Below are 17,228 nucleotides of genomic sequence, written 5' to 3' on the forward strand. Positions count from 1 at the left end.
TCTAGCAGGAAAAGAAACCACAAAGAAAGAGGCTTTATTAAGTATGTGTTTCTTGGTATCGTTGATTAGGTTAATCCTATGAAGAAATAGGTTTTGTGAAAATGTTGCTTATGATAGACTAATTGGTGTCCTGTCCATGAATGATATCACAGGCAACATATCTCATTTTAATGTTATAGAATCTAGTTCTAAAAACTGTCCTTATGAGCTTCTATGACTTATTCAAACACTGTTTTATCATTTCTTTGTTAACGCTAACATTGGTGTCTTCAGATTAAACACAAAACCAATTTTTGTGGGGGAACTATTTTTTCCATTGTTGTTGCTACTCTCATAAAACTTCAAAGATGTGAAATAAACCCTCCCCCACCCCCATACACACACCACAACCACCACTAAATTTAAACTCAAAACCACAAGGGATGAAACCAACAATTAAAACCTATTCAGTCCACACTATTTCAACAATGTTAGTATGTTTATAATTATATTGTTATGAAAATGTATTCTATAGTCATTTTTCATTCTAATTTATCTGAAGAATATTTTATATCCATATTTTTGTTTTCATTGGGAAATGTTGTTTTCTTTTGAAACCAGCAATAAATACCACTCATTTATGAAGTAGGATTGGTGTATATTGTTAGCTAGGTAGACTGAGGCATGCAGCATCATGTATGTCTAACACAAAAGCTGTAGAAAGATTTGATTTAATTTTATGGTCATCACTCAAATACTTAGACCTTTGGTCAAATACTTAACCATTTTGTCTTTAACTTGTGTACACACACACACACACACACTTCTTTAACACAATATTTAACTATCTCGTATTATATATTCATCACTAGTATTAGTATACAGTACCATCGAACAATATATGGTACCTCAATAACTGACTGTACAATAATACAGTAATACAGATAGCACACATAATTTTAAGGAATTCATATCCAACAAATGTTGCGTTTCACACTTTAGAAGTTGTTGACCACCAATGCTGTTTTATCTGATATATGATGTGCTGTTGTTCTGCTGTAGGCCTTATATATATTCTACGATATGCATGAGCACAGCACTCATGGTTTCACGTAATTTTAGTGTTAGTATTTAATGTAATAAATAGTATGTGACAATTATGGAATATCCAATACTACATTCACCACACAACAAAGAAATTGCATTAGAAGAAATATCAGATAGTTAGTAATTTGTGAGTAAAACAAAACTGAGCAATTATAACAAAAAGCAGTCTTTTTTTTGTTTTGTTTTTTAATCATTAGCACATATACAATCATTCTAATAGGCTGGTGCTCTTTTCTGCTCCATAAGAATTGTTTGTTGTAACTGTATTAGTTGAATTGATACATTCTCATCATCTACTGTTTCCAAATTTATCTTTGCTGCTGTTACCGTTATTATTGTATGAACTATTGTATTTGCATAAGTGAAGGTTTGCAGTTTTCAGCAGTTATTTTAAGTTTCAAATTCAGAGTCTTGGGATAAATTGCTTGAGACTCTATCACAGCACCCTGTTGTATAGTGAATTAGAACGGCAATAGGAGAGTCTTGCAAGCACTAGAAGGCAATGATCTAAGGTTCATTAAAGCTAGTAGTAGTTTTTCATCTCATTGCTTTACTGTCTTGTTTTGTTTATGATAAGATGTAACGGAGTAGTTTTTCCATCTCACTTCATTACAAAGTTCATTTTGTCCATTTGATTATGAAAGGCAAAGAGTCATTCTGGTCATATTATTTAAATACTTCTATTGACTTAAAAACTCCCAAATTTCAGAGCTTCAAATTGAATGCTGTGAACAGAATTTGGAGTACTGCAGCTCGTGAATATTGAGGAAAGGCATTGAATAATAGCTTGAGAAGTTTTTCTTAAGGCAAACGCAGAATGATATTCATTGAATATTGTCAGAATGTGAGAGATGCCCATGCTCGTATTTGGTTTTGGAACTACAATATCAAATGATAGTTGCTGTCAAGATATTTTTAGGATGACATTGTAAGGTAGGTGTGAAAGATTGGATCTGGTTAGTTTTAACATAAAACAGGTAGAATAATTTGAGCCAGACATGGCTGGATTAAATGCTAAGGGATTAAATTAGTTTCCAAGTTTCATTTTTGACAAAAACTTATTTCTAAAAGGCCCTTCTACTAAGGATATAGGAAATTTATGATTTTTTAAATATGTATCCAAGGCAGCTCACTAGGCTGTTGTCCAAACTGTTGTTTCAGTGTAATCTCATTCATTGAATATCTTTTTGCTTTTAGTAAATTTAGTTACAATAGGTTTTTTTTTTTTTTTTGCTCTTGAATAGTAGTAAGGTCAGCTTTGGGCTCCTCCATCTTTTGTAATTTCAGGCCACTTTCTTTCATTCTGTTAACTAGTTCCAGTATCTTCCAGATTTAATCCTTCAGCATTCAGATTACTTTGTCAAATGTAATGCTTATCAATTTCACATTTTGAATCAGTCCTGCATTGTGTTGTAGCTTTGAGATTATGAGGATGTGGTTTTTTATTTTTAGAATGAAATTAAAAGGTGAGTGAGTGAAGCTGGATCTGATCAGTTTGAACTTAGTGGAATATTTGGGTCTGATATGGTCAGTTTGAATGCTACAGGGTTAATAAAAATATTTTGAGAAAGGGTTGGACAATAAAATGTTTGAATCTTGTCTTTAAATGTACTTTATAATTGGTACACTTCTTTAAATTACCTGCTTTCCTCTCCACCCAAAACAACTGAAGATGCATTGTTGACATCTTCATACATGTCATTATAAATCCCATTACTTCAAGATTGTGAAGTTCATTTACAACCTCCCTTCTTGTATGTACTGAAACTGGGAATGCTGGACAAATTTTAGTATTTACAATCTTTTTACTCATCATCATCATTTAACGTCCATTGTCCATGCTGGCATGGGTTGGACGGTTTGACCAGGGTTGATAAGCTGAGGGGGCTGCACCAGACTCCAGTCTGATTTGGCATTGTTTCTACGGCTGGATGCCCTTCCTAACACCAACGACTCCAAGAGTGCAATGGGTGCTTTTACATGCCACCGGCATGGGTGCCAGTTGCATGACATCAGTATCTGCCATGACTACAATTTCACTTGGCTTGATGGGTTTTCTCAGGCACGGCATATTGCCAAAGCTCTCGGTCATTTGTCATTGCCATTTGTCGAGGCCAAACACTCGAAAGATGCTTTTTACATGCCACTCACATGTTATTTACTGGAAGTAAATATTCCGAAACCTTGTAATGATGTACATTGCAGAATATCTGCACTTATTAATCTGGGGTTATAGGGGCATCTCTAGCTTTTATCAGTCAGTTAGATGATGTATGATAATTGTAAACAGCAAATGGTAGAGTAGGCAACATCAAAAGCCAATTGCATCTGAAATGAGTGTCTAATCAACTTACAATTAACCCATGTAAATTATCATTTATTGCACAATTAATATTCATTATTACTTCCCCATTATCAGACTGTTTAGGATGCATGGTCTTCGCATTTATGTTGTAGACAATATTTAATGGAATAACAGAGTGGAATTTACTGAAATGTCCTAGTTTACTACAATTGCTGCCATTTTGAACCTGGCTTCACTTAGTAACTAAATTCTCTTGAATAGTCCTTGCTAGTAGTGTGAAATACTTCTGTATTTAGAACAAGGTTATATTACTGATTCAAGAACAAGTATTGGATCTAGCTACATACTACAACAAGAGTAACCAAATCCGAGATGAATACATTAGGCAAAGTTCTAAGTCTGATTTCATTAATCAAAACCAATTTTGTAAACTCTGCTTCTGGATCTTCTATGATTGCAGAGAGTTTATATGAAGAAATATGTGTTTTGACCCTTAGTAGGAAATCATTAACCAGTTCTTGTATTTGCTCTAGGTCCAAAAATTCAAGCATGTTTGAGATGATAAATCTTTAGACCCCCCCCCCCCCCCCCCCTCCACTTGTTTTAGTCATTGATCTATGGCCATGTTGAGGTACCACCTTGAAAGGTTTTAGTCAAACAAATCACCAACCAGTATTTATTTTTTCAGCCTGGTACTTTTTCTATCGGTCACTTTCACTGAACTGCTAAGTTATGGGAACATAAACCAACACTGGTTGTCAAGCAGTGGTGGGAGACAAACATAATACAAACACAAAGACACACACGACAGACTTCTTTCAGTTTCTGTCGATCAAATCCACTTATAGATATAGCCTGGGGCTATAAAAGAAACCCTAAGATCACACAACTGGGATGTAAGGTTCTTCAGCACACAGCCACACTAACAGAACACTTTAAATTTTCAAATCCAACAAAAATTGTCATAGGACATCAGATATCTTTTCATTTGAGCATTGTGCTGGTGCCACATAAATGCATGGAATTTTGACTTAACTGTGCTTCTATTTTTTTAGTAATAAGAAGATTTAAGTGTTTCTTAGAATCCATCTTAGTGTTGTTAGCGTATTTTTAAAGTTGTAAATCTTCACCATCAATTGTTAATGGAAAATAAAATAGACCTAGGTGGTATTTGAAATCAGAATGTAAAGAACCGGAAGAAGTGCCACTGAGTGTTTTCCTGATGTGCTGACAATTCTGCCAGTTCTCCTCTTTAACCATTTAACATTCGGATTATTCTGTTAAATGCAATGCTTAATTTATTCACATTGTTTTGAATTAATAATGAATTATTTTGTAGCTTCAAAAGTTTGATGATGGAGTTTATTTTTAGAATGACATTGTAGAGTAGGTGTGAGGGGCCAGATTTGGCCAGTTTGAGCATAAAACAAATAGAATAAAGCCTGTTTAAATGCTAAGGGGTTAATGCATACAACAAATAATGAAATGAAACCTCTTTGGATGATGCCTGGTGGAAGTGGTTTCCTGAAGATATATGTTCACAAATTGAAAGGTGAATGCCAATTCATATTAATCAGCTGTCAGGTTTAATGTAGGAGAATAAGATATTCTAGATTGCTGGGATCTTTCATCTTACTGTATGAAAATTTACAAAAATGAATAACAAAAAAAAAAAAAGTTAAACAATGTGAAAGAAATTTAACGAATGCGCTCCTCATAATTTCTTTTAAGTCTGACATTGAGCCCCAACAGGACATTTGAGTTCTGACTTCAGCTGAGAATGTTTTCTGTTGAAGCCAACGTACTATGCACCCTTCTTTGCACTTGAATCTCAGATGTGAGAGAATGTTGCAAAATGTGAAGTTTATCATGTATTTGCAAAGGTGTGGATGTGTGGTTAAGCAGTTTGCTTCCTAACTGTGTGGTCTTTGGTTCAGTCCCACTGTGCTACACCTTGGGCAAGTGTTTTCTGCTTATAGCCCCCCCCCCCCCAGGCTGACCAAAGCCTTGTGAGTGGATCTAATAGACAGATGTCTAATGTATGCTTCTCTCTCTTTGTATGTATGTGTGTGACTCTCACTACCACTTGACAACTGGTGTTAGTTTGTTTATATCCATATAAAGTTCAGCGAAAGAGAGACTGATAGGATAAGTACCTGGCTTTAAAAATAAATACTGGGGTTGAATTGTTTAAATGAATCCATTAAGTTGATGCTCCAGCATGGTTGCAATGCAATGACTAAAACAAGTAAAACATAAAAGATATACATATGATGTTTAAACTGTACAAACAAGCTCAGTGTGCTTGTGCTGGCTAAAATGGCCACCTATTTTTTTTTTTGTCTACATGACACTACACAATGCCAATAGCTGGCTATATAATACCTGACAGATTATGCAATATCAATAACTCTATACAAATAATAGACGGTACAATGCCACTAACATCCTAAACAACTAATGGCAATTCATTATGCAAGTAATGAGAAACTAAAATACACAGCATCAGGCAAAATCCAAATGAATGTATTTTGAACCATTCAAGAGGAATCTGTTGGCATTGAAATTGCTAGAAATAGCCCACTAAAATCTTTTGGAAAAGGGCACATTGGATAATGGATAGTTACAGATAAACTATGCCTGACATGGTGGGATGGTCATTGGGGGAATGCTTTTGATCATAAGTTTGCTTGACCAGGGCTGGTCTGTGGCTAAACAATAACAATAAATGAAGATTTTGAAGTATTTCTATCCTTGTTGACAAATGGGACAATCTTGAAAAAATTTTTTCTTAAATATTGGCCCCAAATTTAAAGTGTGCAGCTTAAGATGTGTTCAGATATTAAAATCAGATTATAAAACAACACCTAGCAAGGTTTGTCTTGTGTACATACAGTATGTTTACTAACTCCATGGCAACGTAGATGATAGTTAACTGTCAAATTAGTGAAATTAATTGTAATGAGAATGTAGTTTTCATGAAACACCAATGACAAAATTATTGACATTTGTTTAACTCTAAATCATTGGTATTATGTCGAAATAGCATTTTTCTCCAGATTCCTTGGAGTTACTTGAGCCTGTTTCCTTCCTGTTCTAGCATGAAATAAGTAATTTCATAAAACGAATGAATTACTTGGGGTGTACTAACTTGTTCTTTGGCCAAGCTCATTTCTGCTAGAACAAATCTATGCAGCTTTTTCGTCTATGGCTATCCTCTTACTCTGACTTTGCAAATCTAGCATAACATCCAATATATCCATCCTTTTTCAACACTGCAAGGTGTGACTTGAGGGACATTTGGCTGCTATTTCTAGTAGGTTGAGCAGCTTATGTAGGGGTCATCATTGGCTTGTTGTATATGTTGTTTTATTTGGCATCAGGCATGTATAGTAGACCTAATCTGTCACCATCCTGGTTGTGGGTGCCTTTTATTTATTTCTTTTCTTTAGCAAATATTCTGATCAAACCTCTGGTTTGGGGAAAGATGTGCTGCTTCCATATGCAAGAACACAGGTGTTTTTCTACTCCACTCCTTGAGGCCTGCAATGTTTACAGATGCTTCCTTCGTCTTTTAACTTAAAAAGTTGTTACCTATCTTATTAAAAGCCAATGAAAGAACCTCTAAGTAGTTGCTCACCCTGCTTGAAATAGTCAAATCTCTCAAGTCACACTCTACCATCTTAAAAAAAAGGAAGGATGCATTGAATAACGTAGTCCCAGATATTAAAAGAAGGATAATTGTGACTGGAACACCTTGATCAAAGGCCTGTTCATCCAGGGCTGACCTAGTCTGAGCAACAACAAGCCAACCATGAAATAAGCAAAAATGAGCTTGTTACAAGTATAATGTATTAGTTGTTTGTGATGTATATTTGACTTAAAAGCTAGTAGCGTAGCAGTTATAATTAGTTTCTCATTTAGCTTTTTATCTTATCCCTGTTATATAGCTCCTACTTGTTCCACATCAACTAAATGTTCTGGTTTCACTTTGTCCTATAAACTGAATTACTCTGGAATCATACCATCATTATTTATACTGGTGTTCAACTTCTGAAGATTTGTTGTGCATCTCCTGTAGATTCATTGTGCAGCTTGTGTCAGTCTGTTGTGCTAATATTTCCAACAGCTGAAGTGATTATATAGAGCAATATGAAGGGCAAATTGCAAATGCATAAGAACATGTGGAACATCTATGTTGAGGAAAATAATGAATTTTAATTTTACAAATTCAGAGGTCTGTACCCAATCACATGGAGTAGCAGTAATTAAAATGTTAAATGGCATTAATTAACCAGCTTGAGCTTATAATATTTTAAGTATGATACTCTGAATACCAAAACACCAAAAGTACTACGGGTGGTAGGCAAAAGTTTTAAACCTTTACTAAAGTGAAGGTGTAGAATTATGCTTGTTAAATTACAAGGTTTAGATGCATTTTTAAAAGTCACCTAGACATTTTTACCTGTGGTATCATTTGAACCTTTGTCACAGCAAGCAATATAAATGAAGGTAGCCTTATCCAACACCCTCACTCTCCAAAAACCTATCAGAGAGAGAAGGTTGGGCAAATAATAATATGAAAGTAATGTTAATGGCTATAATCCAGCATGGTTACAGCCAATAAGCTGGAATGGAATAAGAGGCCTCTAGTATTTGTCATAATCAGGACAGATCTTTTTTACATCATATACAAGGCATATTTGTTTGGCATTAAATTAATATAGAAATTTGGTTTCTATATGTATATTAACGAAAACTTATGATTTGACAAAAATAATGCAGCACTTTCACTAGACTCAGAAGTTTTCAGTTCAAAAGCTTTGACTTTTGTTAAGGATCGGGGTGGTTGAATTTCTGACCACCATGTTTAGATAATGTACATGGCTAGCAATGTCAAGCAGAAGTGTAAAATCACAGAACAATGTTTGGTCCTAATTTAGTAATGGATACACCTTCAGTATTTTTGTGATTTCTCTCTTGTTCAATTCTTTCTTTTTTTTTTTTAATGAAATTAACACATTTTGTCACCACTTTCATCATGTTGCTCATTCTTAGAGAATGTGCACATACATTTCAACAATGTAAGATGTACTATTATGCTCTTAGAATAGTATTGATAGTTCCCCAATTCTTTTTTGATCAAAGCACAAGTATTTTTGAGATCTTATAAGTGACATGTCATCCATAACTGCGCTACAGAGTTTTTCCTTTGGTAGGGTAGTGTTTAACACAAATCATTTATTGGTTATTTAACTTTCACTGATAATCATATACATTGATTTTTTATGCTGGTAAATCTTATATCATGAAGTTTGCTATTGTTTCATACTTCATATTTACTGTGTCTGTTGTCTTGTCTATAGTTGTTGAATAAAGCAAAAGTTTTGATGCTGTTTCAAAAATTCTGTTTCAAGTATATTAAATATCATTAACCTTCCTCCAGGATAAACTAATGTTCTCAAAAAATCTTTCTGGGGTTAAAATTCACACAACCACCTGTATATTCCTTACCAAACATGCTTTCGGTGTTTAGTTTCACTTTCTATGCAGTTGGCTTATACACTTCATAACTTACTTTACATAAGTTTTTTTTTATTATTAATAATACATAGGCGCAGATGTGGCTCAATGGTTAAGATTGCTGTCAAACCACATGGTTTTGGGTTCGCTATTATTATGGGCTGACCTTGTCAGTGAATTTGGTAGACTGAAACTTTAAAAAAAAAAAAAAAATTTTTTAAACCCTGTTATGTGTATATGTGCATGAGTGTTTCCTTGTTTTGACATTGAATAGTAGTTGCAAGCAAGGATCACCTTCAAACAAGCAGTGTTGTTCAGTTCAGTCTTCCATAAAAAATGTTTGGCCTTGAAGAAATATTACCTTGCTGGGAAATAGGTAATGTTTGGCAATAGTAGAAACTCCGACTAACTCATGAAAACATGGAAAAGTAGACATTAACCACCCTTTTGTTACCATATTTCTGTTGAGATTCTGTGTTTCTTTCAGTTACTTTCCATTTTATATCAAAGCAACAGTTTTTCTTTTATTAAGTATTATCCTTTGCAGAAAGGGTCACTTACTGTTATGTACTTAACAATATTGATATAAAATCTGTAAAAAGAATAGACAAATGAAGTGGTAAGTACTAAAAATGTTAATTAACTGTAATAAAGGTGTGACTAATACATCTTTAAATTCATATGAATTTCAACAGTATGGTTAATATCACAAAACAAGCATTACGGTTGACAAAAATTAGTTTACTTATGGGTTGTTGAAATTATATTAAATTACTGATTTGATCTTGATTAAACACTTTAATTTTTGTTTTGTTTTTCATGTGGGTTTTTTTAAGAACTTTCTTAGCGGACAGTTTCAAATTTTGTCTGCAGGGGATGTGTCTCTATCCTTCTCTGTCTCTTTCATCGTGTCTTGATTTCTAGCTTGGTTTCTACAAGAAGAGTATTTATTATCTTTCTGAGTTACTGTTGGCCTTTGATGAACATAAACTATTTTAACCTAATTTCCATGTGGATTATCATTTACTGGAATTGAAAGATTGATTTCTTTGGTTAGTTTTCAGAATTTAGAATCTCTAAAATATTTGTCTAGGTCTCAGTAAATTAATTGATTCAATCTATTTTAAATATACTTCAGATCTTTACCAATCAATTATTTATTGCTGGAAGATATTTTATTCCAAATCACTGTAGGTAGATTGCAATGTGATACATACATATATAAGGTTTGTGATTAAAGTACATGATACCTTTGGTGAGTTCAGTTAACTCTTTCACCGTCTGCAGCTGCTGACGTTTTTGTGTTATGGTTACTGCTAGACATAACAGTTTTGTTATTTCTTTTGTGTTAAACATTTTACAGTCTGCAGCCAATATTTAATTGCTACTATTAATTTAGATTTGTAGAAAGGCAAACAAAATGTCTTGGGGTACTTAGTTCCTTGTTCTGATTTCAAATCCTGTTAAAGTCAGCCTTTGCCTTTTCATTTTTCCAAAATCAATAAAAAATAAGTATCAATGAAGTTGATATAATTGACTAAACTCTTCCTTAAATTTGAAGCCTTGTACATATATAAGAAATCGTTCAATGTAATTGTTCTAATGCCATGATCTAAGTTCAGAATTTGAACTATAAAGATAGGATTTTATTCTTCAATCATTTGGAAATTTTGTTGCAGATAATGTATTGCGAGTTGATTTTATCTTAAAAGGGTTAATAAAATATAGCTAGTAATGCAATTGTTAGTCACCAACATTAGCAGTTACTAATAGCTAGCATTGCTTGTTGATAAAAAAAAAGAAAAAAAAGACAAGCGTTGCCAGTTGATACTCACTAGTATTGCTATTTGATACTTACCAACATTGTTAGTTACACTTGCTGGCTTTGCCACTTATATTTACAGCATTGTTGTTTGATACTAGCTAGCAATGCTAGTTAATAGTCAACAACATTGCATTTACTGATAAAACTAACTAGTTTTGCCAACTAACAACACAAGTTGTTATTACCGGTTGATACTTCTAAGCTTAAGCACTTTGATACTTGGCAACACTAGTTGATTGTTATGACATCTGTTTGATATTTACTAGCATTTGCCAGCTGCTATTCTGTACTGTTGATATAAGCTGGTATTACCAGTTAATAGTTGCTCTCATATCCAATGGAAACATTACCAATTACCAGATAAATATTTGCTAGCCTTGCCAGTTGAATATTAGCCAGCATTGCTTGTTGATCCTCACGAGCGTTGCCAATTGTTTACTAGCTTGCATAGCTGTTATTAAAAAATGCTTTGTATGAGATCTTCCTTAACTTTTAAAATACAAATTTAATTTCTGTGGTAATAGTGTAATTATACTGTACTAACAATCCATTACAGTACTTCAATTACAGTGTCTTATATAGTACTTTAGTTACATGTTGGTACTTTATATCTCATCAACTGTCTTGTAAATTAGTTCACTATTTATTGTAAGGCAGTGAAGGGTGTATATAATCTTGTAGTAAATGGACTGAATCTTAGCCAAATTCCTTGATAAACCACAGTAGACTCTATCACCTGGTGTTAATCGCAATGGTTAAATAATGAATATACTAGTAGAGAATAATGAAATGTAATGTCCAAGTGTATCAATGTATCAGTCTCGTTTGTGGGTTTTCTGTTTGTAATATGTAAGCATTTGTTCAAAATGTTTTGTGGTATTTCATCCACCTTTACTTTCTGAGTTCAAAATTCCACTGAGGTTGACTTTGCCTTTCATCCTTTTGGTTTCGATAAAATAAGTACCAGTTGAATGCTGGGGGGTCAATGTAATCGACTTATCCCCTACCCCAGACTTGCTGGCCTTGTGCCAAAATTTGAAACCATTATGTGTGCATTTGTTATTCTCATAAAATATTGAATTATTTTTCACCTCTGCTTAGAAAGCAGTGAGTTATTGTCAAAAGAAGTCACCGAATTGATCTGAGGGTGTTTTTGAATTCTGCCAATGGTCTTCTGGCCATTAGAAGAGAATAGAACTAACAATACACTCCATCTGATAAATTTTCTTGGTTTGAAATTGATGGCAAATGCATACATATAAAAAAAGTGAATGCATTAAAATGAATGGAGAGAGACAATGAGATATGAATTATTTCTGAAGAGGTTTATTTTTAAAGAAATAATCATTTTGTGAATCTTTTTAGTCTTAACAATTTGGAGAAAATAATTAAGATTTCTAATGAAAATTGATGTCTGTTGTCATTGTTTTAAAATAACCAACTTGAGGCTCATTAGTCAGAAATCTGTCTGTACAAGCCATATAATAATATTTCACTAGATTATCCTGCAAATCTGTAGCACAGTGTAAATGGTAAGCTGTTATCAGTATTGAAGTTTCCATTTGAAGTTACAGTCATTGACTTTGAGGAAGATGTGATTGTCTTAACCATCAACTCTCCCTAAAACTTTTACACTTCATGCCTTGTTGGCAGTGGGTAACCACTCCAGTGAACAAAGTTTTCCTTGAGACATTGGATATAGAATCACAATAAACTGAATTCCTTCTTGTTTCAGGAAGTAACATCTATATCAGATTTTAAATCAAATTTCCTTCATTAACAGCTCTCTAATTAAAACATGATTTATTCAAACATTAATTCATATAAATGATAAAGAAGCAACATTAGAGTAATCAAGTGATCTGAAAAAGTCCAGTTATGAAGTTATACTATGGGAATATCAGGTTCGTAGACTTGTGTTTGAGGGCATATTGAGGAGGGTGTAAGAGTTTCAAGCAAGTTAGCAACATACTTTGAGAATTCCAGCTGTAATGAAATTAACCAAACATTAGAATTGAATGATCACAAAGCAACAACAAAAGCAGGTCTATGAAATTGTCATAAAATTCACCAGAGACCAGAGTTATCTCTAAATTAGTTTTCATATTTGCGGTAAAATTAGTCCATGGCATTACAGATTAGGGATTAGATAAAGAAGGAAGCATGTTTAACCCTTTATGACCTTGTTTCTAGTGAAAAACACTCAGTATGTTTCGGTTAATTTTGATAATAATAGAAAAAATATGGAAGCGTTTTGTAGAATAACAATTTAGCTGTAAGCAAGCTGGTGTTTGGAGCCTAACTTATCAAAAAGTTCTTGTATATAATAGTGATGGATGGTTTTAATTTAGATATGAACTCTTGGAAATCCTAGAAACAGATGCCACTCAGATGGATTGCTAAGAAAAGAGTGATGTCAGGTTCTACAACTAAACTTTTACCAAGTTTTTGATAATGATAATAATAATAATAATAATAATAATAATTGGTTGTGCCTTTTAGTTTTGGTTTGTGCCTTATTCTTTGGTTCATAAAAGAATCAATCTATACAGGAGAATAGCTATCCAAACTAATGTAGCCATGTTCATTTGTTTTTATGTCTGTCTTTTTATGCCTGCATGAGTTAGATGAATATATTATTGAGGCATTGTTTTATAGCCAGATGACGTTCCTGTTGTTACCTCTCTCTCTCTCTCTCTCACACACACACACAGGTGTGGTGGTGGTGGTGGTAATAATGGATAAGGCTGATCTATGTATGATATTGTTTTTAAAATCTTCAGAAGCAAGCCTTACAACCTCATTTACTCACGTGAAAAGCAATTTATAAGTAAAGAATGTTTATGTATTTAAAAAGTAACAAAACTTGTCTATTTGATATTTTGAAATTAGTTAAGTAGTTGTCTGTTGATAAGGTTGGTAATATGGTTATATTATCTCATTTTTTTGTATTTCTAAATATTGAAACTCATGTTGTTGGGTCAGTTCAGCTCTTAATGGGCTGCGCCTTCACACTTGTTGGAGTATCTATATTGATAACCTATTAGCTATTTGGTTCTCTGAGAGGCTGTGGTAAGAAGTTTGTTTCCCAACCACATAGACTGTGTCGCACTTTGGCCAAGTGTCTTGTACTGTAGTCTTGGGCTGACTAAAGCTTTGTGTGTGGGTTTGAAAGAAGTCCATCACATACATATATATGTGTGTGTGTGTGCGTGTGCATTGTTATGTTTGTCCTCACTACCATTTGACATCAGTGTTGGTTTGTTCACATCCCCATGACTTAGTGGTTTGAGTGGGTTGGCAAAAAGAGACCAGTAGAATAAGACTTTAAAAAAAAAATGCAACAAGTACTGGGCCCAGTTTAGTTGAGTAAAACCTATCAACACAGTGCCCCCAGCACTGCCACAATCCACTGAAACAAATAAAATATAAAGATACCGGTTCAGCTCTCTCTCTCACTCTGCTCCCTCTCTCCCTCTTTCTCTCTCTCTCTCTGCTCTCCGCATCCCATTTGTTCTTTAACCCTTTAATGTTCAGATTACTCTGTTAAATGTAATTCCTTTTCACTCAAATTGTTTTGAATTAATCATGCATTATCTCATTGCTTTGAAATCTCAATGATGTGATTATTTATTTTTAGAATGTCAATGTGGGTTTGGTGTGAGAGGCTAGATGTGGCTAGTTCAAATATAAAACTTGTAGAATATTTGGGCCGGATATGGCCGGTTTAAACACTAAAGGGTTAATGATTATTAAGTAAAATTATTATTGCTTGTTTTAAAGCACTTTTAATCATTTTGAGGTATTGTAAAGATTGTTTTTGTTTGCATTGAATTCTAAGTATGTCTTTCTCTTGTTCCTTCCACTTGTAGGTTTTTTGTGTTGCTATTATTGCCATAGCTGTTCCTGTGTAAGCAGCAGGATCATTGTACAGTATGACAAGTGAAGACAGTCCAATAATGACTGCCCCACCACCTCAGCCACCCCCAGTTTATCCACAGGACAATGTGCAAATGTTACAAAATGTAAGTATCTCAACTGCCAAATCTTTCTTTGCTATTTGTTGAAATCAGCAACAACAGAATCTTGATTTACCTTACATATATATAGGCACAGGCATGGCTGTGTGGCAGGAAGCTCGCTTCTTAACCACATGGTTCCAGGTTCAGTCCCACTGTGTGGCACCTTGGGCAAATGTCTTTTACTATAGCATTGGGCCAACCAAAACCTTGTGAGTGGATTTGGTAGACGGAAACTGAAAGAAGTCTGTTGTGTATATATATATATATATATATATATATATATATATATATATATAAGTATATATTTCTTTGTGTCTGTTTGTCTTCCCCTCCTCCTCCATCACTTGACAACTAGTGTTGGTGTGTTTGCATCCTTGTAACTTAGCAGTTCAGCTAAAATGACTGATAAAATAAGTACCAGGTTTACAAAATGAGTACTGGGGTCAATTCATTCAACTAATATATATATATATATATATATATATATATATGTACATATATGGTGTTCCATCTAAATTTGATTTTTTTTTTATATCTCCTTTTTTTTCAAGCACAGTTTGGATGTATTGGTGAAAAATTAACAATTAGAAAGCATAAAGATTAAAGTTATAGCCGAGAAAAAGTTGGCTGACATGGAGGACTGGAAGCCATTTCAATATTCTTTCCTACTCGAGGCACAAGGCCTGAAACTTTGGGGAGAGGGCCAGTTTCTCTCTCTCTCTCTCTCTCTCTCTCTCTCTCTCTCTCTCCCTCTCTCTCTCTCTCTCTCTCTCTCTCTCTCTCTCTCTCTCTCTCTCTCTCTCATGATAGTTGTCCACTTGTGACTGAGGAGGGCCATCACTGGCCATTGCCCATGCAGTGTTTCAACAATGTCTGTGCATGTGATTATTGCACTTGTGGTCAGCTTAACTCGGATTCACTCCTACAGCTTCCATGCTCGCCGTGGTGCCCTCCTACTCATCCTCACTGGCGATTGCACAAACTAAAATTTTAGGTCCAATGTCTTGCACATCTCACAGATCCTCTCCACTCCATTGGTATGATCCAGAGACACGCCATTGCAAGATATCCAGTGCCAATAAGGTTGCAGGCTCAGGAATGTGAGAATGCCATGATCTCAACACAAGCACTAGATCCGCAAAATGTTCATACACACACATACATATGAAAAAATAATTCAGATTAGATTTTGGCTTTTTTTTGCTTTCTAATTGTTAATTTTTCACCAATACATCCAAACTGTGCTTGAAAAAAAGGAGACATAAAAAAAAAAATCAAATTTAGATGGAACACCATATATGTACATATATATATATATATATAGTTGAATGAATTGACCCCCAGTACTCATTTTGTAAACCTGGTACTTATATTATCAGTCATTTTAGCTGAACTGCTAAGTTACAAGGATGCAAACACACCAACACTAGTTGTCAAGTGATGGAGGAGGAGGGGAAGACAAACACAGACACAAAGAAGGTAAATCAACACATAGTTGTTGAATATCAAGAAAATATATTGGTCTTGTGACTTGAGAATTGTGATCTCTGCTGCGAATTTGTCACCACTGGGAATGTGTCTTTGTGTTAGTGAGTTGGATCTTTAATGTCACAAGCTGTGGCTGGCTAAGCACCAATTTTCAGAGCCCCTTATACTTTTATTATCATAAAAGTTGAGTTTGTAATTTTCTTTGGCTGTTTGAAATATTTGCATTGAATTCTAAATATGCATTTCCCTTTTCTTTGCCACTTGTAGGTATTTTGTGTTGCTATTATTGCCATAGCTGTTCCTGTATAAGTAGCAGGATCATTGTACAGTATGACAAGTGAAGACAGTCCGATAATGACTACCCCACCACCTCAGTTTTACTCCTAGTTTATCCCCAGGACAATGTGCAAATGTTACAAAATTTTAACAGCATTATTAAGAGTTTACTTACGAGCTACTAAGTTTGTAGAAGTAGTAGTTAGTACAAACTTTGTAAGAGATTTATTAGTATTTAGTATCTAATATGTTGCACAATTCAACACATGCCAGGTTGTTGACTCCTGTTAATGGAGATCAATTTGTTAGCATTTGGACTACCCACCCCACCTACATTTTTCCTAGAGACATTGACCTAAGCTGGCTATCAGTTACCACTATCACTAGGCTAGAAGAGCCTTCAAAGATTGTACATAAGTTCTCTTCTGCCTTTAACTAATTTATTTTTAAAAAAAGAGAGAATTTATAAGCAAATTAGATTTTTATTGTTTTTAATGATATCGCAATTGAAAGGATAAATGTGTTTATTGTATGTTTTTTACCTGAGGAAGAGGAAGGGAGCTAGCTGTTTTCAAGTATAAGTAAAAGATTTAAAATATTCAATATCAACCTGCTCAAGACTGCCCCTGGTTCAATGATACAAGCTCCCTGTTTTAAAATATCATTTTAAACACTAGCGTAAAAATGACTGAGCTATTTTACT

The 17,228-nt window shown here is 34.1% G+C and overlaps 1 protein-coding gene across 12 annotated transcripts in view; it reads left to right on the forward strand.

The window, feature by feature from the left end:
- LOC106881555 (SWI/SNF-related matrix-associated actin-dependent regulator of chromatin subfamily A member 2) overlaps positions 1-17,228 on the forward strand; it is a 74,084-nt gene that overhangs the window by 18,168 nt on the left and 38,688 nt on the right. For 11 of the 12 annotated variants that reach the window (XM_014931988.3, XM_014931995.3, XM_014931992.3 and 8 more), the window contains exon 2: positions 14,612-14,764. In XM_014931988.3, the coding sequence (XP_014787474.1) occupies positions 14,675-14,764 (90 nt within the window). In that variant the 5' untranslated portion in view covers positions 14,612-14,674. Of the gene's footprint in view, positions 1-14,611; positions 14,765-16,650; positions 16,672-17,228 lie in introns of those variants that run through there. The other variant, XM_014931994.3, reaches the window with a different exon arrangement.

Source organism: Octopus bimaculoides, chromosome 13 (genome assembly GCF_046866305.1).
Source record: "Octopus bimaculoides isolate indiv1 chromosome 13, ASM4686630v1, whole genome shotgun sequence".
Taxonomy (NCBI): Eukaryota; Metazoa; Mollusca; class Cephalopoda; order Octopoda; family Octopodidae; genus Octopus; species Octopus bimaculoides.